We start from the raw sequence: 25,696 nt of genomic DNA, 5'->3' as shown, positions 1-25,696 counted from the left end.
GCTCAAATTCTCACTCTTGGACATTCAGTGATGACTGGGAGGTCTGAAAGAGATGATGAGTCACGAGTGGTTCCCAGAGTGGGCACAAAACCCTCATGAAATCCAGTATAGGCTGTTGGCCTGTACCCAGTCTTGGCTGGTTGGAGCAAATAAGGGAGTTGTAGGGTAGGAAAGACGTCACTACAAATTCATTCACTCATTCAACAAACATTTACCAAGCTACAACAAGTGCCCAGCGTTCTGGATCTCTACTGCCCTGCAGGGCCAGGCCCCATGTCTTTGCTTTATCTCCATGAGGTCAGGAGACACTGCTTGATGGAGACAGAGCAGGGAAGGAGTAATGCCCCAGCTGCCTGCCACCCTCTTCTCTTCCCCAGAGGATCTAGCCATCCCTTTGGCCTACTAGCCTTCCAGATACCAGGCTTCCCATTCACTTTTTATATTACAGAACAGGGTTTTATGTAACAAAGTAAAAGGAAAATTGTAACACTGTTTTATCACTAGAGTTTTAACACTATAACTGTTAAAAGGCTTAGATTCATTTGATCTGAAGAGAAACCAGAGTATACTATGGCCCGTTAAAATGCAGAGTCCAAATGAATGGGATGGGGAGAGAGAGGCTGGTTCTCTTCTTAACATGACCTTCTCACAATTTCATTTACGCACAGTGCAGTTTTTGGGAGTAATAACTATTTCTTCCATTTAGTTCCTTTAGAGAAAACATCTCTTCCTTGCAGCTTTCAGATTCTGTAAGCCTAGCTGGCCTCACCCCTTCGCTTCATTTCTGATGTGGGAGCCGTCAGGTAAGCCTGGGGTCAGCTGCGAAGTGCACAGTGGCTGTGCTCAGAAGAACCTGGAATGAGGTTCAACGTTGCAGGGGGAGGAGTTCATGTACTGTTTTGGTCATGCCTCATTTAAAGCTGAGTTTTGAAAAATATGAGCTAGCTACAGTACAATGAAGTTAATTTGATAGGTGGTAACCAGCATTCAAAAAAGTTAGATATCAGAACAGAAAGTATGAGGTGCAATCCGGATGCTTTGTGAAATTTTCTTTCAGGTGCGTGTGCGTGTGCCTGTGCATGTGTGTGCATGTGTGTGTGTTGGGTTCTGTGCAGGGTAAGATGTAAATTTCCAAGGGATGTATTATTTTAATGATATTTTTATTTACTAATCATATTTAAGTTATGCTAGTTCCAAAAGCAATTCAGAGGAGGTTTTATTAAGGCCGTGCAAGTTTATTTATTTTTTTAAATATATTTTTTAATATTTTATTTATTTTTAATACAGAGAGAGAGCATGAGAGGGGGAGGGGCAGAGAGAGAAGGAGACACAGAATCGGAAGCAGGCTCCAGGCTCTGAGCTAGCTGTCAGCACAGAGCCTGACGTGGGGCTCGAACCCATGAAGGTGAGATCTGACCTAAGCTGAAGCCGGAGGCTTAACCGACTGAGCCACCCAGGCGCCCCCGTGCAAGTTTATTTAAACAGGCAAATATGCTTCATCCCCTCCTGTGTCCTGGAGTTACCCTCAACTGTTAGGTGTGTCCCTCAAAATCAAGAGTATCAGAGTTGGATATTTTCATGAGAACAAGTTTCATCTGACTAAGCAATCATGAAATGTGAAATAAATGACTAAGACTACAGAGGCAGATTTTTTCAGAGCCTGTAATTATCTACTTCAAGATTTATGTATAAACAAATTATGATATATATCCCCAAATCCTTCTTTCATCCAGTCATTCATTATTAACTAAATTCGTCTACTTAGCAAAAGGCATGTATTGTTTTGCAGGACTTGGTTGGCTGGAACGAAGTTACAGGGACAAAGGACAGGCTGCAGCGTTGATGGGAAGCCAGGCATGATCACCGGACCTTTCAGGTCAGTCGGGGCACGCTGATCGATGGCCACACACCAAGGCTACGGATGACCCAGTTGTGCTGTTGTGCTGTAGGATGGTGTACGAGCAAGTCATGAGGAACATGGGAACGACTTTAGCACCTTAAAGGAGGGGTAGAGCCCTCGGACTGTTTATGCTCTGTTTCAGTCATATTTCATTTGGAGCTGAGTTTTTCAAAATATGAGTCACCTACCATATGAGGAAATTAATTTAATGGGTGGTAACTGACACTTAAAAAATGAAACAGTAGGACAGAATATATCAGAGTACATTCCAGGTTCTTTGTGAAAGTTTTCTCTGTGTGTGTGTGTGTGTGTGTGTGTGTGTGTGTGTGAGTGTGTATTTGTGAGTGTGTACAATGCCTTTCTTACTATGGTTCAAAGCCAGTGCAGTGTGAAACCACTACTCCCCAGGACTAAGTGGGTGAGGCAGACATCTAGGTCCAACTGTGTTCCAGACATTGCCTCAGAAAAAAGCCGAGAAAAGGCTCCAAGGGAGGGTTTTTCACAGATCTCCTCCAGAGAGTTGGGGCATAACTGAAATAAGGACAGCTCAAGTACTAGGCCTTGGCCTGAGGGGCCTCAGCCACACCTGTTCATTACATACGTCAAGTCATAATGACCGTTTATAATAGGGCTGTTTCCATCCTCACTCTGCAGATGAGGAGATCAGACAGAGACTGGCTCCTGTCACCAGTCAGTGGGGCAGCCAGCACGACACCAGTCTGCACTTCTACCCAGCGGTGCCCCCGACTTACTCTGATGGGATTTTACCTGGTCTGGTGCTCTCAGCCCATCTAACTCCCCTGGAGTTACTTAAATGGCTTCCAGAGGTTTGACTGCAACACTGCTCACACTAAGAAATTCACATCACCACCACGGCCACTGTCCTTGTCACACTTATATCCTGTGTGCTGTGCACTTGGGAGCTGTCCTCACTGTCTCACATGCATCTTTTTCCATGAACAATATATGTTCATATGAATACTGTTAAATGCCTAACCTATTTTAGTTTAGTCTGTTAAAAGAACTTTTTTTAACTCACTACATTTATATCACAACTACTAATGGGTGTAATCAAGTTTGAAATTTTTCTCTAGCCTGTGTCTACCAAGAGATAAAATACTTATGAAGGAACTAGATTAGTAAGGAATTGGTTATGTGGATACCTGCATCCTTTTTATTTTATTTTATTTTATTTGAGAGAGAAAGAGAGAGAGGGAGGGAGGGAGGGAGGGAGGGAGGGAGGGAGGAGCAAGCATGTGAGAGGGGCAGAGGAAGAGAGAGAGTGTTAAGCGGGCTTACTCCCACAACCTTGGGATCAGGACCTAAGCTGAAATCAAGAGTTAACCAGCTGAGCCTCAGGAGCCCGCAGCACTGCATGAAGTAGTTGCCCAGGGTCACCATTCTGACTGGTGTGTTTTCACTGGTGGGCAGCCTCGACACCACCGCACTCCAGAACACAGCTATTTATACTTTACAAAGTGTCTTCCCATGAATACATATACCATCTAACATCATTCTCACAACAACGTGGCACTTTGAACATTATCCCCATTTTGAAACAAAAGGGTGAGTGACCTGCTCAAGGTCTCTGATGTGAGTCAGGAAGGAAGACTTCTGACCCTATATTGTATTTCTTTTCTTTCTTTCTTTCTTTTTTTCTCATAATTTGTTTCTTTTTCTGATTGCAAAAGCAACATGCATTCGTTACTTGAAAATACTGAGAAGTGCTAAAAAGAAAGTAAAAATTACCTGTATGCTCTTTTTAGTGATAACCCCTTTTAATATTTGGGTATTTTTTTGTACTGTTTAGGGTACTTTAAAATTTTGCTCTTATAAAAATAGGATCACCTTAGATAGCCCACACAGAGATGGCCAAAGCAGCAACCTCTTCAAGGAGGGGGTTGTGTCTGTCCCCCCAAGCCTGCCTCCTTCGCTGATGAAAGTCCGTTCCCAGCCAGGCCTCCTCCTCTTCTTCCTGTTCTGGAAAGTACTTCAACACCCCAGGTGGTAGGGGCAGCCAGGGGGCATGGAGGAAAGGCTTATGGAGCCAGACTAAGTTCAGGGACATTATAAGTTCCAAATAGAAGGAAAAAAGAGGTTTTCTAACTAAAACTACCTAACACTAAGGAGAGAGAAAGAGGGAGGAAGGTGGGGGGAGAGGGCATGCTTTCAAGAGCAACAGTGCCTATCGCTTCCCGGACGCTCAGAGTCCTGAGTCCGATGCACCGTAGAGTTAGGACTAGCATGCAGAGTTCCTTCCGGCTCCTGCTCATGAGCCTACAAATCAAATCCTGTCACCTTGATCTATGAAGGCCTTATTTACATTATTTTGTTTACACTTAAACTTTTTTATATGACATGTCACTCTTTGATATAAACTGACTTCTGGCTGTGGCTAAGTAATCTTTTTATGTTACATATATAGTTTATTTTACTTTAAGAAAAATTTAAAGTTTACTTATTTTTGAGAGAGAGAGAAACAGAGTGTGAGTAGGGGAGGGGCAGAAAGAGAGGCAGAAAAAAACCAAAATAAACCCCAAAACATAGAATCTGAAGCAGGCTTCAGGCCCTGAGCTGTCAGCACAGAGCCTGATTTGGAGCTCCAACCCATGAACTTCGAGATCATGACCTGAGCTGAAGTCAGACGTTTAACCAACTGAGCCACCCAGAAACATGTATATTTTATACATATATTTTAGAGGTGCCTGGGTGGCTCAGTCAGTTGAGCGTCCGACTTTGGCTCAGGTCATGATCTCATGGTCCATGAGTTCGAGCCCCACGTCAGCCTCTGTGCTGACAGCTCAGAGCCTGGAGCCTGCTTTGGATTCTGTGTCTCCCTCTCTCTCTGCTCATACTCTGTCTCTTTCTCAAAAGTAAATAAATGTTAAAAAAACCAAATATATATTTATAATATACATAAGTAAATGGAATTAACATAATCATTAAACCAATAAATTATTCTTAATAACATCTCTGAATATAAGATTACACATACACACTATAAAAATATACATAATATATATATGATATGTTAAATTTTAGTAAAAATAATAATGGCAAAGAGACAACATAAGTTATCTAGACGTCCTGGCCAGCATGCTGCTTCTGGAACAATTACCTGTATAAAGAAATGTGTTAGAGTGTCCTCCTACCACGATATCCACGCCCTTCACCTTCTGAGCGATGAGTTTATCCATTTCAAAACCAGAGTGTCCCAGTGCAATGATTTTGTTCACATTTAGAGTTTTTAGTTTATCTACTTCAGGTTGCAACGCAGCGATTTCATCTTCAAATATTAAATTCGTGCCTAAGGAACAAAGTAAGTAAAATGCACATTTATTAATAATTTTTATTGTATTTCTTATTACACATACTAGCACATGGATTCAAATCACCTTAATCTACCAAAGCTCTTAAATTACTAAAAACAAACCATATTTATAAATTAATTTTAAAATCCCTAAAATGCCAATAAAAATTCATGTCAATATCTTTAGTTCCATTCACTTAATGTTGTATTAGCTTAAGGTTGTGAATGAGACCACGTTGCTCTAATTCAATTTCAAGCTATGAGGAGGCTTCAGATCTGGAAACCCATCTAAAAAAAATCTGCTGTCGCCTGAGCACATGAGCATGTTGTGCTATACATGTCAAGTCATTACAGTATCGACACACCTTAAATGTGTAAGTGCTCTTTGTTGGTTGTATCTCAATAAAACTGAACGTGGGGTGGGGGAGCCTGAATGAGTAACTCTACGGCTTTGTTTCCAAATTCAGGATAATCAGTCTTCAAACTTAAAACTCTGTCAGCAATTAGTCCTTGAATGTCAATCTAACACACCAATTGGCAACTGTCTTGTTCATTTGGTAAGGTCAACACTACAGTAGTACTGAGCTCTGCATCAGACGGCGATCAGCCAGACACTGCTGGCTCTGGGGTGTGGACATTCTTCTCCGGCCACCTACCCCCTCTTATAGTAGTAACGGGGCTTGCACCCAAGGGACAGGCTGGCGAGTGTGGGTGTGACTGTGCAGACCCACACTCTGAAAATTAGCAACTCACACGTGCCATGTCGGACTGGTAGTGCGGTCACTAACACACAGGCGACATTTAAGCATCAGGGATTGTAACAGCTTTGCCACCACTGTCTGCCATGAAAACATCAAGAATAATCTACTTCTTGCTGATCACCTCAAGAAGTCCAGGGCTCCCTGGTCACTCCTCAGTGCCATGTCACTTTCTCTGTGAGTTCCCTGAGCCTCCCTTTAAATTGACAAGGTGTGTCATCCCCCATGCCACACCTGCCACTCCCCTACTACTTAGCACTTACCGCCTCTGAAACACCAAATATCTAACACATTTATTTGCCATTTGCCCACTAAACCTGTAAACTCAGTAGGCAGAGATTTTTTTGTTGTCGTTGGTAAGCAGCCCTGGTGCCTGCACATAGGCACTCAGAGGAAAAAAAGAAAGAATGAATGAATATTGAGACCTTTTGAGAACACTACCATCCTCTGAGATGTTACAGTTTGGCTGTAACTAGTTTTTGGATGAAGTTCAGAGAAATGCCTCTGAGGACAAAGAAATGTATTCTTCTAACAATCAGGAGCCTCTGGGGATCAGTCACCACACATAAAAAAGCATGGGATATGTTTCAGGATATCTTGGGGGGAGTTGTAGGAATTCTAGCTAAAATAAATTAAATGTGCTAGAAATACCAATTAAACCTGTGGGCACCCAGGAGGCAGGACTGGAGGGATGGGGCTGGATCAGGAGCCGGAAGTCTGTAGGACCCATGCACTGGGCCTGTGCTCTTCATGGGGAAGCAAGTATCCCCAGAAGTACTGTTCTACCCGCCAAGCCTCCCCCGTGTCCCAGCGCTGAGATCAGTTCCAACACAATCCAGCCTTTCTCTCCCGGGAACTGCTATGAGCGCATCATCCCTTCAGATCCCCTCTGTCCTAACCAAGTAAAGGGCTAATATGGGGTGCTATCAGAATCCCAGCAAATGGGGACTGACTTCTGGAGCCCTGTGTCTCTACACCAACAGCCTCTCCTTTCCTATTGGTAACTATGCAAGAAGGGATAACCTTCCCTTCCCATCATGCCTGAGCTCCTTGATTAGTCATTCAGGAGGCCCTATAATCCAGTTCTCACCCAATTTTTTGCTTTCCCTGCTTGGAACCTGTGTTCCATGAAACTGAGCTATGTGCTCTTTTGTGATTGTGGCCCCTATACTTCTCTGCTCCCATGTGTTCATTCTGGCAACATTTGTTGAGAATTTCCCATATGCTGGATATGGTACAAAACGTGGAGGAATGAATGAGACAGGTAAGGTCCCTTGCCCTCATGAGGCTTGTGTCCTAGCAAGTGACCTCACCACTGGAATGCCCTTTGCCACAGGATGCTTTTGTGTGCCCTTGAGGGGGCCAAGGAGGTTCTTCAAGTCCATGGGAACTTCAAGCTGGTCACTCACCCCCTGCTCCTAAAAAATGTTGCTCCACTCCCTGACTTTGTTAACTCTCTATGGCATTTAATTATATATTTTAAATGAGCTCAAAAATCAGTGGATAGAATTGAAATTATAGAGACACATAATTATTCAGTTATTCAGGTCCACATCTTTATCCAAGGATATTGGGTTCTGGATGTTGACTCAGAAGAGACCCAGACTCTGTCCTCAGCTGTTCAGGCCAGCACAGGAAGCTGACAGGAAGAGACAAGCAGGGAGGTGTTTGCTGTGGGGGCTGGGGACCTAGAGCAGGAGTGTTCAACCTGATAGGAACAAGGAGCAAGGGCAGCAGACACTGGGCCATGTCACCCTAGGCGTACCGACCCTGGCGATTGCTCTGTTAGCGGTCATGTGGCCCGTTCACTCTGCAATCCCCACACGGTCCTCTTTGCAGAAAAACCCTGGGAGGCCCAAAGCACAGCACCCTTCAGCCCCGGGGAGGTCAGATCACCAGAGCGGGAAGCAGCAGCCTGCTGGCCTGCCATACGCAGAATGAGGGCGAGGGCTGTGGTCGGCTGGGTGGGGTGCAGAGCAGGCAACACTGTCGGGTCCCACAGGTGGGACCACACACTTCTTAGAAGAGCGCTTCTGAAACATGTTGAAAGCTGGTGATTCATCCTGTCCACAACTGCCCCCCGGCTCCACAATGACCTCAAAAACAGCTATTTATTGATTGTGTGTCACATAGTATGCATAGGTTTGGTCAACTGTGGGACAGATGCCTGCCTGCCACCCACAGTGCCTGAGGATCCCCACCTCCCCTACTGGTGGAGGAGAGAAGGCCTGTGCCTGCCGGGCCTCAGGCTGGCCTCCTGACTCTCCCCTCAGAGCACAGCCAAGCTGCTCCGCGCCAAGCAGGGCTGACCTTGGTGTTGTTTCCAGCGGCCTGGACCTATTGTAACAACAACCATAAATACATCATTTTTTAAATTGTTAAATGATAGGAAGTCCTTTATCAGTTTCATTCTTAATGAAAACCCTTGTTTCTGGATAATACCAGCTCCTAGTTATCCTTCTCTTCTTTCTCCCTTTCTTTCTCTCTCTCTTCCTTCCTTTCATTTTTTTTTTTTTTAATGCTATGTTCACCTCAAGGTAGCTACTGACTGGCACTATGCAATGTTACTACAATACCACTAACTTCCCTATGCTGTATCTTTTATTCCTGTTAGTTTCCTTTTTTTTCTTCAAATATGAGAAGAAAATTGGTTTGTATAATTTAGAAAAAAATGTCATTTTTGTTCTTACTGCCAAAGTGTTTTTGGTGAAAGTGTTCCTGTAAAAGTGGCTCAAAAATGTTTCCTTTTTTTGAAGTAACCATTTTTTAAAGTTTATTTATTTATCTTGAGAGAGAGTGCACGAAGCAGGGTGGGGGGGGCAGAGAGAGACAGAGAGGGAGAGAGAGAGAATACCAAGAAGGCTCCATGGTGTCAGTGCAGAGGTCAATGCAGGGCTCGAACTCATGAACTATGAGATCATGACCTGAGCAAAATCAAGAATCATTGCTTACATGACCAAGCCACTCATGTGCCCTTAAAAATGTTTCTTGAATGACTTTAGGATTATATATGTACACATACAAATATATATACTATATGAAATATAGCATATATAAAATATTTGTACTAGGATATATATACCATAAGACCTTTCAAGGATATGTATTTCTCAAAAAATCGGATACAACACGTCATTAAATAGTGAAAAGGGAAAATGGAGAGTTAACTGGACATAGTAATGATACTAGAAAAGAAAAGGTAAGGTACATCGAGGTAACGCCCTTAGCTCTGGGCTCTTTGGCTCTACAGGAAATAGGGCAGCGAATTACACGGTTTTCATTCTCTAGTAACTCACTCTGTAATGTTTAGTGCTGGATGTAAATGGCTTTCTTGTCCAATTTTGAATGCACTGAATTAAAGATACTGTGTATGTCAACAAAGAAGTTCATTGAACAAAACAGCAATGTCTATAAGACATAATTTAGAACAACGTGGAAGCCACCAGACTGGTTTTATCAATGTTAAGCTAACATTTGCCCAACATGGCATGCTGTTCTTATTTTTGCCTACTGCCCACACAAAGAAAGCCAAGCTCTGACTTAACACATCTATTTGCAAGCAACAAGTGCTATAAAAGTTGAAAATACCTGGATTGGAGAGATAAGGGGTTTCTTTTGAAGTATATCCAACAATTCCCACAAGTTCATCACCAACAGTAAGAATTTTATATGGCAAATAAAGTCCTGATATTTGAGATGCTAGTGGCCCCTTGGCTTTAATATTTGCACTCAGAATTGGAAATCTGGCTCCTCTGAGGAGTGGATCAATCAGTCCTTCTACACCATTATCAAATTCGTGATTTCCCAGTGCCTAGTAGAAAGGGAAAAGAGAACAAGATTAGGTAGTCTGGAATTTCTGACAAAAACAAAAACACACTGTAAAGAGTATTACATTAGCCCCGTGGCTCCCCAACATGATAGGGCTCTCGGGGGCCGACGGCATGACCTCTGTCATCCTCATACTATGAGATTTTACTCAGTGACCCACTCAGATTTTACTCAGTGGTTGGGCTGATGGACACACAGACCATCAGGCTCATTTGAGAACTGCTTTCCAGGTCCCACAGCACCTACTGAAGGTGGCACCAGTGCATGTAAGAGTCACCTGCAATGCTGTCCCTACTGTCCCCAGATCTGGGGCAAGTTGGAGAATCTGCCATTTCCTATGCTCTGTCCAGACTTTTCAGGTTGGTTTCTCTCATAAACCCACATCTCAACCCACCAGCGCAAATGTCCCAATAGCCCATCTGCTGGGAGAACCATTAAAAGGTCAACAGGACTTTACCAAAAGGTGACTGGAAATGTATTGTTAGTAGAGACGCCAGTAACCTCTCCTCCTGTGTCCGCATCTCCCTGGTCATTACTCCTTTATGTTCCCACCACTATGTTTTTCCAAGGACCATGTGGTCCTCTAATTCTTTGGGGGGAAATGAAGATCTCCAAGGGTAACAGGAGATGGCATTCTCTGCATTTTGCAGGGGGGGCACGAGTTTCCTCCTCTGGGCAGCTCTGGGCCGCTGTGGGTTTCATTCCCAGCAGCTTTGCGTACCAGGAAGACTGAATAGTGAAATGTTCACCGACCTTCAGGGCATTGTTGACACACGTGGAGCACAGGGCTTGGCAGGGAGCTGGCCTGGTTTACAGATGGCCTTGCCTCCCACCTTCTTTGCTCTCTTCTGCTCCTCAAGGCTCTGGGATTGGCTACTGGGTGCAAAACAAACCCTTTTACATCTGGCAGCTTCCCCCACAGTAATACTGACCAAACACGCATTCCAGCCACCTTCGTGAAAGTCCCTCTACCCCTTTCTCCCTTGGCCTCCTAGCATAAGCTCATGGCACCTTCCTTCCTTCGCTGGCTGCAAGGCGGTTTTGCTAACTTAGCACTTAACCAGTGAATCTCAGACTTTCCCGATGGCACACCTGATTTTGTTTCATTTTGCTGTTCGTCTGGGAATAGGACTGGAAGTGCTGACTGACGACCTCTCAACCCAGGGTAGGGCCCTCCTGAATCCTCTTGCAGGCCCCACTCCCCTCTTTCCCCGCACACTGCACACTCCCATGGAGTGTCCAGCATGTCTGGGAAGTGGCTCCCTGAGCCATCACGTCCTGCTGTCCTCACCCTGCTCAGTGCCGCAGCCCTTCCTCCAGTCACACTGGCGCCCCTTTGAACATCTGTGACTCAAAGAATTGTGTGTGTTTATGTCCTCATGCATATATTTATAGAGACAAAGCAACACAGTGTCTTCACATTCCCACACACCTGTCTCCCTGATGAAAGTCAGAGTTTCTGAATTTGCCTCCCCCCACCACTGAGTGTCCATTTTTATTTTTTCCTCTTCACTAATTCTCTTTTAAAGGCTGACCTAAGTCTTAAAGGACCTTCCAGCCTTGGGTAATCATCTTTTTATCTTCTCTTTATTATTTTTTAACGTTTATTTATTTATTTATGTATTTATGTATTTATTTATTTATTTTTGAGAGACAGAGAGAGACAGCGTGAGCAGGAGAGGGTCAGAGAGAGGGAGATACAGAATCTGAAGCAGGCTCTAGTCTCTGAGCTGTCAGCACAGAGCCCAATGCAGGGCTCGAACCCACGAACCGTGAGATCATGACCTGAGCTAAAGCCGGACGCTTAACCGACTGAGCCACCCAGGCTTCCCTGCTTATTTATTTTTGAGAGAGAGACAGAGTGCAAGCATGGAAGGGACAGAGAGAGAGAAAGAGAGAAAAAGAGAAAGAAAGAGAGAAAGAGAGAAAGAGAGAGAGAGAGAGAGAGAGAGAGAGAGAGAGAGAGAGAGAGAGAGAGAGGGAGAGAATTCAAAGCAGTCTCCAGGCTCTGAGCTGTCAGCATAGAGTCCGACATGGGGCTCAAACCCACAAACCATTGCAAGATCATGACCTGAGCTGAAGTCAGATGCCTAACTAACTGAGTCACCCAGGTGCCCCCTTCTTATCTTCTCTTTAGAACATCATGATTTCTTTCTGTGGTGAAATCAGTCTCTCTTATGAGATTACAATTAACTATCTTGCTTAACTGTAAAGTCTTAAAAAGTGAATATTTCTATTGTTCTTTGTGGAAGATTACCCAATGTGTCAGCCACCTTGCAGTTTACCAACAGCATCATATTGTTACCATTTGGCAATACCTGGAGTTACCTTTTTCATTTATTTGTTACTTTGTGTGATGTCTCCTCCCCTGACTTGAGTGTAACACCCTGAAAATGGAAACGTTGGCTGTCTTTTCTTCACATCTCTGTGGGGAGAGGTGCCCTGATCTGGGTGCTCAGTACAATGTGTGGACCGGCTCAATGACCGTATTCACATTCACATATTCCACTCCAAAGTGAACATCTGCAGTCCTGATGTTCCCCCTGACCTTCAGCTCTCTATGTCCAACTGCCACCTGACCACTTCCCTCCCAGGACTCACAAGCACCCACATTGTCATGTTCAAAGCCCCTTCCTCCAGGAGTCCTCATGTTGGTCCAAGCTGCCATCACCATCCTGCCAATAAATGAACAAGTAAATAAATAATTGGCAGGGGAGGAGGAAAAGTGACAAAATTAATTCCCAAGGCTGGGCCTGTTGCTGATTGCCTCCAGCAGCCTCCTCCATGTAACCTAGAATTTTGTACTAGCATCATCATGTCTTGTGTGTGCTGCAATGAGAAACTGCAGTCTCTCTGGCCTCTAGTACCAAACTGGCAGAGTTCTGTTTTGGAAGCTTCTGATGAATGGTCACAGCAGGCATAGAATGGTAATTTTAATAGGAAAGTTGGTCATAGAAGGCAAGGAAGCTGCAAATCCCTGGGAGCTGAGAAAGCCTCACAGGCCAGGAATCTGTTAGGCATCACCTCACACAAAGCCTGCATTCTTAACTGGGCAGCAGTTCCCAAAATAAAGCTGTGAAGAGGCCACAGTGACCCAGTTCTGACAAGCTCCTGGTGTAGCATCCTTGTCAGATTCTACCTCAGCAGAGTTTTTATTCCAAGTGTTACGAGAAAATATAGATTTTTTTCCTAAGATTTGAAACGACCCCTTCCCCTCTCCATTTCAGGCTCCCCTGGCCTGAAGCTAGGCAAGGTAGGTGACAGACACTGAATATGTGCCCATGGGATAGGCCCAGTGGCCCAGAGGCCTGTTTCCCTTTCCTGTTTCTTGTTTTAGGGGACACTGTATGGAGCTGTCTGACAGTGGTCTGGTGGTCACTGCCCTTTCTCCTCCGCCCTCCCCATGGTTCCCCACTCCTCCCTATCTGCTGGCCATTGAGGAGGTCCCTCCAGGTGGATGACCAGCAGAAAAGGACACTTATTTCTGGTAAGCCTTTGAGTGAGACACTTATGAGGATGCACCTGGTCCTGGGGTTAGGAGAGATCCTTTACAACTGCCAAGAAACATGCAGAGAGGCAAGGAGATGCCTGGGCAGCCTTCTCCTCGTCCCCCTAGCTTCCCACTCGTGGCCAACCAGCCATGATACCTGTTGCTTCTGCTCATACACCATCCTCTCTCAGGTGGTCTTCTTCACCACATTTCTACTGCCCCCTCCACATCCTCACTTCTCACCCACACCTTTCTGGAGTCTTCAAGTCAGCCTCCTGGCCACCAATCTCACACACCTTCTGCCACTGCAGGCCACCAGAATGCACTTCTGAAAACGTGCATGCAATTGCTTCTAGCCCCTGCTTTGAGTCCCTCCAAGGCCTCTTACATCCCACTGAAATCACAGTCCTGACTCCTTAGACACCATACAAGCCCCTTCCTATCTCCCTGAGCTGGTTCATTTCTTCTGCCAGACTGCAGGTGCCCTCAGTTCCAGGAACGCTAAACCACCCACATGTAATGAGGTGCCTCAGATGCAGGTCAAGTGTGATCTCCCTGTGAAGACTTCCATGGCGCCTCCACTGTAGACACGCGCTCTGACCTTCCTTGCATGCATAGCTCTGACAACACATGGCCTTGCTGCAGTCGTCTGCTCACACATCTTTCTCCCAGAGACAAGGGTGGCATCAACTATCCCCATATCCTTGGTGATGCCAGATGAATACCTGGCACCAGTGCCCAGCATGTGTTTACTGAATGGATGATAAAACCACCCACTCCACCTGTCCATTTAAACGGGCTCCAACTTACTCTCTGATTTGGTATGTGAGCCATTAAAACTTTTCAGAACAAGGCAGGATTTTTTAAAAACTTGGTTAAAGTAGTTACATAACATTTTGTGAAGCGAGAGAAATCATGTTGCTTGGAAGCTTAGTCAACTGCATCACTGCTCCTGCTGACCCTCTTGGGGCAACTGGCGTGGTTCTCTTGTTTTCATATTCTGTGTTTTGTTTTGTTTTGTTTTAGTGTGTGTGTGTGTGTGTGTGTGTGTGTGTGTGTGTATGTGTGTTAGTTTGCTTTTACTTATTTTTTGAGAGATAGAGAGTAAGCAGGGGAGGGGCAAAGAGAGGGAAACACAATCCCAAGCAGGCTCCTCACTGTCAGTGCAGAGCCCTATGTGGCGCTATAACTCACAAACCATATGATCACAATCTGAGCCGGTCGCTCATCCAACTGACCTACCCAGGTGCCCTTCATTTTCTGTGTTTTAAATTTAGATTTCCACTAAAATCTTACTGACCTTTGTGAATGAAGCAGATTTTTTTTTAAAGTTGGTTGAACTGTTCTGTGTCTTATGTGTGTACATGAGAACATTATATAGAGTTCATAATGACAGGGAGAAAAATGGAACTTTTCAGAGTCTCTTTCTATTGGAAATCTGCTAAGATATCCAATTATCAAAGGATGCGTATGTCTGAATTAGAAAGGGCACATTTCAGAGCCTCAGTTTTGTTCAGAGGAGACTGTAAAATTTTTTTTATTCATTATGTTCATGTTTATTGTTACACAACTTCAGGATATTGACAGAAATGCCCACCCACCATTAACAGACTCAGTCTTAAATGCATTAAGATCTTTGGGAAGTCATTTCTCACGTAAAGTTTGAACCCTCCTTTTTAAGTGGCCTCTATTGTAATAATCACATGATCTATGGCCTATGTCATTACAACCTACCTAAGCTCAGTGTTCTATGCTCCATCTCCATATAAATATGAACCATTATCCAACAGCAAGTAAAAGTATTCCTTAGGCCTATAGGCATTTTAGATTATATATGGTGATGTTGACATGAAAACGAAGTGTTAATTTACTTTGATCAAAATTCTTACATTATCCAGGCATTTCACTACAACACACTGAATGTTTTCACAAGTGTCTGAACTCCTCATAGATTATTATGTCATGTCAGCAGAGAGAGAGAGAGAGAGAGAGAGAGGGAGGATCCTTTTGGAATTTGAAGACATTCTCCTATTCCTGCCACTTTCCTTCCTCCCAATGCTCAACCCAATCTTTGTTGAAGCCAATTTTTTAAAAATAGTTTATTGTCAAATTGGTTTCCATTACAACACCCAGTGCTCTTCCCCACAAGTGCCCTCCTCCATCACCTCCACCTCTTTTCCTCCCTTCCCCTTCAGCCCTCAGTTCGTTTTCAGTATTCAATAGTCTCTCAAGTTTTGTGCAGAGGAGACTGTAAAAATTAACAAGGATTTGACATAAGGGAAATCTCAAGAAAAAGTTTTTTAAGGACAAAAAATATGACAGAAAGAAATGTTAATAGTTAAGACCTTCATGCTACATGGACTGGCGCTGTTCACATATTAACTTATTTAATCCTTATAATGCTATTATGTAGGTGCTATTATTTGCCCTTTTCATAGATGGGGAAACTGAGGCACAGGGCTCTCAAAGCTGAGGTTTGAACAAAGGTAGTGAGGCTTAAGCATCCAGGGCCCTTAACCATTCTGTCAAACTGCCACTAAGAAGGGTATCATTCAACTGGTTTCTTACAGCGTTATAGAGTGCCAAGTACCAGTGCCCCAGTAAGTCCTTGTCCTCAGGAAGCTGAGAAGACAGATGGGGAGCGGGCAGGACGTGAGCACATCCATCCATGCATCCATCCATGCACATGTAAGACATGTGGCAACCACAGACAGGGGTGTTTGTGAAACAGCCCAGCAAAGACATGGGCACATGCTGCCCACTCAGAACCAAAGGGGCTCAGAGTGGGAGCTCTGCCTCTCTGGCACTGGCTGGGGGAAGCTCAGAGGCAAATGGCATCAACTGTATAAACAAGTGAGGCAACCAACACATGGGGGCAGAAGTAGTCAAATGTTCTAATGAAGACAAGAGCTTAAACATGATGTTAGAAGAAAAAGGAAGGAGATAACTGATTTAAGGGCAGTGCAGTAAGCATGATACAGAGGAAGAGAATTTGTTTTAATCCACACAAATCCATTGTTATAATGTCAAAAAGCCATTTGTCAGAAATCTACAACATCTGTATTCAGCTGGTCACTGACACACTAGCTCGTCTCATTAAGGACTGGAGGCCGCAGCACACCTTATACTCCAAGGATTAAGGGGAGAGCCTGACCTATTACACATTGGGGCTTAGTTGCCAATCACTCAGGGAGACCCAACAAAGACTTGAAGAGGAGAGGATTACAAATTCGGTTTGGTTTAGTTGTGACATTTCTGGAGTTGTGGACCATTTCCAGTGCTGGGTTGTGCTCTCCCCGACCCCTTAGCAATGGGCCAGGGTATGAGGGTCCTGGCAGGTGAATGTGGCCTCTGACTAAATGACAGAAAGGATCTCGGGCCTCAGCCCAGCTCACATGCACTTCAATGTTTGTTGACTGAATTTACAGGTACTGAACAGAGAGCATTTCACATTTCCCATATAAGATGGAAACATTTACAAACTCTCTATGTGCAAAATACATGTATCAGTGTTACATTTAGAATTACCTACTCAACTGATTGGGTTCCACGCAGGTTTAACTATATCTCTGAGGAGCTAGAGGATTCCAACTAATGTGTGGATTATATATGGAATCAATTATTCAAGGGAGGAGAAAGAGATGTCCAGAGAATTTTAAAATTCTAGTTATGTGGTTAAAGAATATAGACAGAAGGAGTTCACACAGTATTCAGATGTATCTGTTACTGAAGCACAGAAAGCTTCCAGCTCAATGTGTTATCTGTTTTTTTTTCTCCCCAATTTTCAGTTGGGTAAACACAGAGGCCAGAACAAGGACAAGATGAGCTAAGAAACCGCCTTTGCTTCCTCCCTTGGTGTTTGAGGCGGTCTCACCCAGACCAGCTCTGGTGTAGAATTCACTCTGGAAGAGAGGAAGTAAAAAGGCCATGACCACAGCCACAGGAGCGGGTGGGGGCCATTGACATCGCTGAGGCTTGGGGATCCACAACTTGGTTACCCAGACACTCAAAACTTCTGAGGTCTGGGCTCTAGGAATAGCTACTAACTCACCCCCAACCATTGCCACCAGTATACCTCTTTCAAGCTTTCCAAATTAGCACTGCTAATTTGTCTTCCTTGAACATGGGTTTGCTATTGAAGGTAAAGTAAATCTGAGAGTTTATTTGATGTGAGAGACTTTGTAAGCACCAGAATATAAGGTGACCTCCCCTTGCTTAGGGATTGGTGTTCTGTGGAGAAGAGGAATCACGGCCACCATCCACGTGGGTATCTATGACACATAAATGAAGGCCTGATGGTGTGTCTTCTGCAGACCAGATTTTGATTCCTAAACTCCCATGCTCAGGTGTTAGAATTTCAGTCATTTTTGCTTTGTGTTGCTTATGCTCCGCCTTTATAGGGAGGCTTGCCCAGCCTCTCTGTGTGTTCAAAAAGGGCTCAAATGGGCACTGCCCCTCTAGCCACTGAATAGCAGGTTTTTCTCTAGCAGTGTTTAGTGAGTATTTGTGGACTGAATAAATAAATGAGCCTCCCTTAGGCCATCACTTTCTATTACAAACAGAGTAATGCTCCATCCGAATCCTGTGAGCCTCTATCTGGAAACAGTGGCCAACTGAAAGTACCTGGGAGAAGATCCAAGCCATCTCTCCACAAGGAAATAGCTATCGTAACAGTAACTGTGAGGGAGACCTAAGAGAGTTGTCATGCAAGCTGAGAATTGTATATAAAGTTAAGTTCTGGGACAAACGAAGATTAGAAGCAGATTAGAAGCAAGACAAAGTCTGGGCAGGGCCTGAGCTGCTAAGCAGTGACATGCAACAGACCACCCTCTTCAATTCCCCCATCCTACAGATGAGGAATCCGGTGCCCAAACTCACATAGCTAATGAGTGGGAAGAGATAAGCAGTAACACCTGGGTGTGGTGATGTCCCGTCCAAATCTCTTCCCACAGCCCCTGTCTGCCACAGTGCCAGCGGTCCAGTCCTGTCCAGTAAGCTGAGGAGAAGCCTTTAGACTGTGATTCTGTGCTGTAAATAGCAGGCTCCAGCTGTCAGGGTGTAAGGGTCAGTAGAAGAGTCCGTGCTCCCGTGTGGTCGTGGCAAACTCTGCTGACTCTCCCAGTGCCCCTGGCTTGAACCCTCTTAGTCATCTTTTGATTGCATCCTCTCCTGAGTCACCCCTGCCAACAGAAGGTGAGCACTGCCAGCACTTCGTAACACCTTACCAAGAGCTGGCGTCCTGTTAAGCATCTTCCATGTGCTACAATCTCCTTTCAACCCCACAACCACCCATGTGATGAAGACTATCATCACAGCCATCTTAAGCATGAGGAAATGGAGGCTTCAAGAGATTAAATAACCTGCTCTCAGTCCACAGAGAGGGAGCCTGATCCCTGACAGTCACCCCGGAGTTCATTCTCTTCGCCCCATACCATCCTGCCTGCCCGCTGAAGCCTCCCCATGGACTCAGCCTTTCTCCCTGCACCTGCCCCCTCCTCCCCCCTCCCCCCTAGTTCTGTGACCACCTCACCCTAGACTGCTGCCCAGCCTCTTCTCCAAACTCCTCTTGGGGGTTTTCTCCCTCCCACCCATTTCTCTCATCTTCCAAAACTGTGAGTTCCCTATGTCACTGAGAGGTTCTTTCCTCACATCAACCAACTCTCCAGTTCTCTGGGGTTACAAACTGGGTGCCCAACAATTCGGTTCAAGTCTCACACTATTTACCTGGAATGAGCACCAGACCCCACCACTAAAAGGGCTCAGTGCTACAGGATGGCCCCTACTTCAGGTGCCAGCGGCCAGTCCTGTTATAAACCAGGGATTTGAGGGACCTCCTCCACAGGTTGGTAAAACTCACAGATGTCAGGAAAGTGCTTTAGTTACTATTACTGGTGTATTATAAAGGATACAACTGAGGGACAGCCAAGCAGAAGACATGCATGGGGCAAGGTATGCAGGGGGCCGGGGTGTGTGTCTGTGTCTGTAGGACTTCCATGCCCTCTATGGGGGCCGGTGTGTGTGTGTGTGTGTGTGTGTGTGTGTGTGTGTGTGTGTGTAGGACTTCTGCCCTCTATGGGGGCCGGGGTGTGTGTGTGTCTGTGTGTGTGTGTGTGTGTGTGTGTGTGTGTGTGTGTGTAGGACTTCCATGCCCTCTATGGGCACACCTGCATCCCGTACTTCAGTGTGTTCCCCAAACCAGAAGCTCTCTGAACCTCATCATTTAGGGGGTTTTGTCACACAGGCACAACTGATTAAATCATTGGCTGTTGTTGATTAATTCAATCTCCCTCCTCCCTCCTCCCTGGAGGTTGACAGGAGGTTGAAAGTTTCAACCCTCTACTCCTGCCTCGGATTTTCTGACTGCCAGTCCTTATGAAGCTATCTAGCAGTTCCTAGCCATCAACCATCTCATTAGCATACAAAAGGCTCTCCTCACTCAGGGGATTCCAAAGGTTTTGGGAGCCGTATGCCAGGAATTGGAATAAAGACGAAATATCTGTTTTTTATTATACCATAGTCACCTTCTACTCAGAAACCTCCAGTGCCCCACCCCCCTCCACCTCACTGTGACAACAGAGAAGAGCCCAAACTTTTCAGATGGCCATTGAGCCTTATCTCCCATGATTCCTGCTTCCTCAGCCCTGGTCCAGGCTGGTCCAGAATCTTGCAGATTCCTGTGATTCCTGCTTCTGCACCTCTGTCCTACCCTCCTGCCCCTTCACTGAATCAAAACACTTCACTGAACTGAAACAGAATCAAAACATTTATCTTAGGATAAGTGTATTAAGAAATGTGTAGAACCTCAGAGATAAGGTAGATCAAACCTCTTATTTTATAGATGAGGAAGTGGTGACCCAGAGAGGTGAAGGGCATAGCCCCAGATTACAAATTTATTATTGCTTAAGAGGCAGAAAGAACAGTACCAATCTCTGACTTTCTAGTGATGAGTGCTGGAGATGATAAGCTTCAAATTAATAAAATTAATAAACTTTTATTTAAAATGTTTATTTATTTATTTTGATAGAGACTATGCACATGAGCAGGGGAGGGGCAGAGAGACAGGAAGACAGAGGAGTCCCAAGCAGGCTCTGCAATGCCAGCTCAGAACCTGATGCAGGGCTCAAACTCATGAACCATGAGATCATGACCTGAGCAGAGATCAAGAGTTGGATGGTTAACTGATTGAGCCACCCAGGTGCCTCAACAAATTAATAAACTCTTATGTAAATTTTCAAAAGCACAAATCACAAGGCAAAAAAAAAAAAAAGATTAATTTGATTATACCAAAAGAAGGATTTCTGTTCAATTTTTTTTTTATGTTTCTTTTATTTATTTTTGAGAGACAGAGAGAGACAGCTGGAGCAGGGGAAGATCAGAGAGAGAGGGAGACACAGAATCTGAAGCAGGCTCCAGGCTCTGAGCTAGCTGCCAGCACAGATGCGGGGCTCGAACCCACGAACCGTGAGATCATGACCTGAGCCAAAGCCGGACGCTTAACCAACTGAGCCACCCAGGCGCCCCCAAGGATTTCTGTTCAATGAAGGATTGACTTAACAGACATAATCAGAAGATACTTGCAATGCCTTGCAATGCCTAAAATTGGTCACAGATCAATACCTAGAACTCCTGAAAATTAGGAAAAATAGAGTAAAGCCAATTTTTAAAAAAGAGCAAAGGAAGTGAACATGCATTTAGAGAAGAGGAAACGTCAAAAGTAAATATACCAAAATCAGTAGCTATTGGAAAAATATAAGATCAAATAATGAGATGACATTTCATACCTACTGGAAAGTTGGAGAATGCTGTGAGATAGGAGTAAGGACTTGGGGATTCACATCTGTGTGTGGGTGGAGTTCAGGGAAGTAGAGCATACCAGTCCCACAGGAAAGCAATCTGGCAGTCTTTAGTCAACTTAAGGATACACATCCCTGAGACCAGCAATTCTGCCTTGAGTATGGATCCCAGAGAAGTCCTCCCGGGCAGAAAGGGGAGGAAGCTATTTGGAGCAGTGTATTTATATAATTGCAGCATAATTGGTGCCATATCCAAAACCATCACTGGAAGAGCAGATGGTAAAATCTACAGAGATCTCTGTGGAGCACAGTACATAGTATACACAGGATGACATGGACAAACATAAAAACAACCAGTTTAAAAAGGCAGGATCAGACCTATACGTACAGAGAACAAACTAATGGTTACCAGAAGGAAGGGGTGTGGGGTTGAACAAAATGGGTGAGTGGGAAATACAGGCTTCCAGTTATGGAATGAAGTTACAGGAATACAAGACACAGCATAAGGACTATAATATAATAATACTGTAACAGTGTTGTATGGTTGCATGGTGACAGATGGTGGCTACATTAGTGAGTATAGCAGAATGCATAAACTTGTCCAATCACTACCTTGTAACTTGAAACTAATGTAACATTGTGTGTCAAGGATACTCAGATAAACTTAAAACAAAAACCCACACAACCAGTTTAGGGCAAAAGAAAGAAACAAAATGAGCTGAACAATAGGAGGAGTTATGCAATTTAAAACCTATGGGGGCACCTGGTGGCTCAGTAGGTTGAATGACATGGGCTCAGGTCATGATCTCACAGTTGGTGTGGTCGAGCCTCAAGTGGGGCTTTCTGTTGTCAGCCTGTCAGCACAGAGCCCACTTCAGATCCTTTCTCTGTCCCCCCTCTCTCTGCCCCTCCCCTGCATGTGCTCTCCCAAAGACAAATATTTGAAAAAAGAAAACAGAAAAGAACCTTAACTATAATAAGCTTCTGCAAGTACACACAGAAACAAAATATAAACATCAAACACAGAAAGGTTGCTTATGCAGGAGGTGGGAAATGTTGATGGAAAGCGAGTTGGTTAGAGATCCGCTGAGTGAGTTAAAGGCAGGGGCCCTGGTCCCCCCTCCCCTCCCCCCCACCGTCTGATGGCCCAGGCACCAAGGAGCAGTCTGCTTAGGCTGCAGTCCTTTGGACAGAAAGTGGACGCAGGGGGATGCATGTCTGAAGCAAGGCCAGCTACAAAGGAGGCTGCCCTTCTCCCCTGAAGCTGTCTTCCTCATAGTCCACTCTGAAGGCAGGAAGCCCACCTCGGGCCAAGAATTCCTCAGACTGTGTGCTGCGGGGTGGTGGTTCACAAGTCTGCTCAATGAGTAAAATAGTTTAGAAAGTGGGGCTTAGAAAAGACAGAGGAAGGGGCAGAGGAGGGATGGTAGAGTGTGCCAGGTGGTTGTTACCAGATAAACTAACACTGCAAAACCCAAACTTTCCCTTGTTTTGCTTTCTTCCTGGCAGCGCCCCCAGAACTAACCTTTACTGAGGTCCAGCTATGATCCAACAGGGTGCTAGGGATTTTCACACTTGCTGTCTTACGTAAAATCCAACCCAGGGAGGTGGGAGTTATCTTGTTTTGTAGTCAGGGAACAGGAGGCTCAGAGAAAGTATCCCGAACGCGCTCACATTGTGACTGCATCCATACTGTCTTCCTCATGCCCTCAGGCATGCCAATCCTTCCACCCACACAGCTATGCCAACTAGTGGCTTCTGACATTCTCTCTCGAGAATTTGCTGCTTAGCAGATGGGCTTAGGGGGTCTCCAGGCTTGCCCCAGGGCCTCCAGAGGTATCAAAATTGCTCAAGAAGCTCTGGCTGGGACACGCAGTTCTAGAAAGTCTACACCTCCTCAGAGGCCCCTGCTCTAGGGAACGCCTGGGGTTGAGCTAGATTCTAGTAGGTTCTTCTTTGCCCTCTATACTCTTGAGTCCTTAAATTTGGTTCCTCTAACCAAGTCCAGTTTCTAGAGAACTGAAGATACCCCCGCACAACTGTTTTCCATCCTACCCTGAATCTCCAGCGTCCTGGTATTCAAGATGTGGAGGAAGAGTGGGTGGAGTGAGAGAACATTTATTGCAGAACAGCAATGAATTCCCTGAGAGTAGAATAATATAAACAAAGTTGACAGTGAAAAATCTCCTAATCGTATGCTAAAGCAATACAAGACTAGAATTTTATGCAGGTCAAAGCATGTTTGTCAAACCCCAGAATCACAGAGTAAATCCTGATGTGATACTATCAGGAACATGGCTATCAGCTTCCCCCATGTTACCTCCTGTTAACATTATACATCAGCTTATTTTCCTCAGGCCCCAGTCCAATTATTTTGAGTGAAGCTTAAAATTACTGCATCCAACAAAAAGCATTCTCAATAATTCCTAGGGGTGAACTGCTGTAACTTCCAGCAAATGGCTCCAGCCTCACCCAGAGTCCTATCATATACACTTGATATGATTATTAATATCATCAATTTGACTTGATTTGACTTAAAAAGGAAAACATTAGTTATTAGGCAAAACTAGGAATTCTCCTTTTTTTTTTTTCTCCACCAAAAGGAGTTTACATAGCTATGGAGAAAAGGATGTCACAGGAAGAAAAGTTTCAAGTTGTGGTTCACATGAAATCAAAACAAACTCACATAATGTTTATTTTCATTTCTGGGAAGATATGAAGATATAGGTTAATGACGATTCAATTCCATAAATATTTATTTTGTCAGCATTGCACACAAAGCATCAGGCAAGTTGGGCTGTGGAAATACCAATGCTAAGTGACCACACAGGGTTCTTGAGACCCATCATTCTTCCGTGAAGTCCAGATAGATGGTGGTGTGCCCCTTCCCCCCATCTGTGCACTTGAAGGGCTTAGGGATCCGTTTGAATTGTGCTTTCAGTGACCCTGATAATCTTACAACCAACAATCAGAATGGAGAGGAGCTCTCTGTCCATCTCTCACCTCTCTGAAATGAGCTTTCTTGTTGGCAGAAAACAATCAAACAGCTCTACCTTATCATCTTTTCCCATCTTCCTTTCTCCAAGTTTCCAGGGGAAAAAATAACTTCTGTGCTCTTCTCATTCCAAGTGTATTGTTAGACCTCTACATCCCAGCCTGGACCACACCTCTCCTTCCTTTCCCTACACATGGGCTCCAGAGAGTTCCCTGGGCCCTTGCTTTGTTCTTCCTCTTACAAAGCTCTTAAGACTTCTTATCGCCAGTTTCTCCACAGAATCCCTTTAGTCTAGGATTTTACACAGGATTAAACTTGGGTGGTGGTATATATGTGTGTGTGTGTGTGTGTATATATATATATATATAAACAAACTATATATATATATGTTTTGATTACATTTATTACTGTGTAACCCCTCTCTGCTCATTTTCTAGAATTTAGTCCACAAATAAGGCATTATCTTTAATAGAGCATTTGGGAACTTGGATTTAAAACTCTTGCACATGTTTTAAGAGTGCCTCATCTCTTCCTGTATCTCTGCTTCCAAACTGATTTTATTGAAATTCTTGGAAACTCCAATGTTGAAGCATTTTGGGTCTCTCTGGAAGTTTTTTCCTTTCGTTAAAAAAACAAACTATAGTGTAGTATCTGGTAATAATAACTAACATTTACAGAGGCCATACTATGTGCCAGACAACCCTCCGATGTAGATACAATTATTATCCCCATTTTATGGAGGCTGGAACTGAGGCACAGAGAGACAATAACTAACTTGTACACAGAAGGTAGCTGCACCAGGAACCTACCCCAAGCTTGTGAGCTTAATCGTGCTCAAGCTCCAACATCAAAGGGATCTGCAATCCATTCTTACCGTGTCTCTCTTTCGGAGCTAGTGGCCAGGACACTGTACATTACCTTTTTGAGTTGAGTTTTCCTTCCAATGAAAACGAAATAAGACATTCTATTCCTGTCCCTGGCATTGGATAAACTGCCAATGCTCCACGTACCTCAGCTGACCCCACTTCGAGGTAGGGCCGAGTCCCTCTCCTCTAAATACCCCATCTCCTAGCTGGTGCTCAAACGCATCAATCCATTTAAGACGAATCATCCAAGGGACTTCTACGTCTGCATCTACCTGGACGCCGGAGAAAGCGTCCTCTCTCCCCACAGTGCTCGGCGCCCTGTCCCGGCCCGGCCCCCGACTTCCCTCTATGTCCGGGGCTCCCAACCCGGGCTCCCCAGGCTCCCCGGCTAGCGAGGCGCCCTCTCACCATGGCATCGTAGCGCAGGGCGTTCATGAAGTGCACCACCTCGGCGCCCTTGTACACGGTGAACCAGATGGTGCCCTGGTACTGGTCGCCGGCGTCAAGCAGCAGCACGTGCGGCTCGGCGCGCCGGATCCGCTGCACCTGGGTGAAAAGGCGCGCCACGCCGCCCACGCAGCGGCTGGCGTTGACGCACTTGCTGGAGTCCTCGCTGGTCTGCTCCAGCCGGCTGTGCACGTCGTTGGTGTGCAGGATGGTGAGTTCCCAGGCGGCGACTGCCGGCCACAGCAGCGCGCCCAGCGCGAGGAGCCGCAGCGCCGGCGCCCGTGCGGCTCCGGGACCCATGGCTGCGGC

At 45.0% G+C, this 25,696-nt stretch overlaps 1 protein-coding gene and 1 long non-coding RNA gene across 3 annotated transcripts in view; one reads left to right on the top strand and one right to left on the bottom strand.

Annotated features, from left to right (window-relative positions):
* NT5E (5'-nucleotidase ecto) overlaps window positions 1-25,687 on the bottom strand; it is a 41,079-nt gene extending 15,392 nt beyond the window's left edge. The window contains exons 1-3 of one of the 2 annotated variants that reach the window (XM_029944834.1): window positions 25,349-25,687; window positions 9,557-9,779; window positions 5,019-5,207 (exon numbers count right to left, since the gene is read on the bottom strand). In XM_029944834.1, coding sequence (XP_029800694.1) covers window positions 5,019-5,207; window positions 9,557-9,779; window positions 25,349-25,687 — 751 coding nt within the window. Of the gene's footprint in view, window positions 1-5,018; window positions 5,208-9,556; window positions 9,780-12,397; window positions 12,431-25,348 lie in introns of those variants that run through there. The other variant, XM_029944835.1, reaches the window with a different exon arrangement.
* The window catches only part of LOC115296349, a 475,474-nt gene continuing 475,323 nt past the window's right edge, over window positions 25,546-25,696 (top strand). Inside the window, exon 1 of the long non-coding RNA XR_003910860.1 lies at window positions 25,546-25,598. This is a non-coding gene — a long non-coding RNA (uncharacterized LOC115296349). The remainder of the gene's footprint in view (window positions 25,599-25,696) is intronic.

This window comes from Suricata suricatta, chromosome 7, assembly GCF_006229205.1.
Source record: "Suricata suricatta isolate VVHF042 chromosome 7, meerkat_22Aug2017_6uvM2_HiC, whole genome shotgun sequence".
NCBI classification, from domain to species: Eukaryota; Metazoa; Chordata; class Mammalia; order Carnivora; family Herpestidae; genus Suricata; species Suricata suricatta.
Note: the sequence above shows the minus strand (reverse complement) of the source record. Positions and strands in the feature narration are given on the sequence as shown.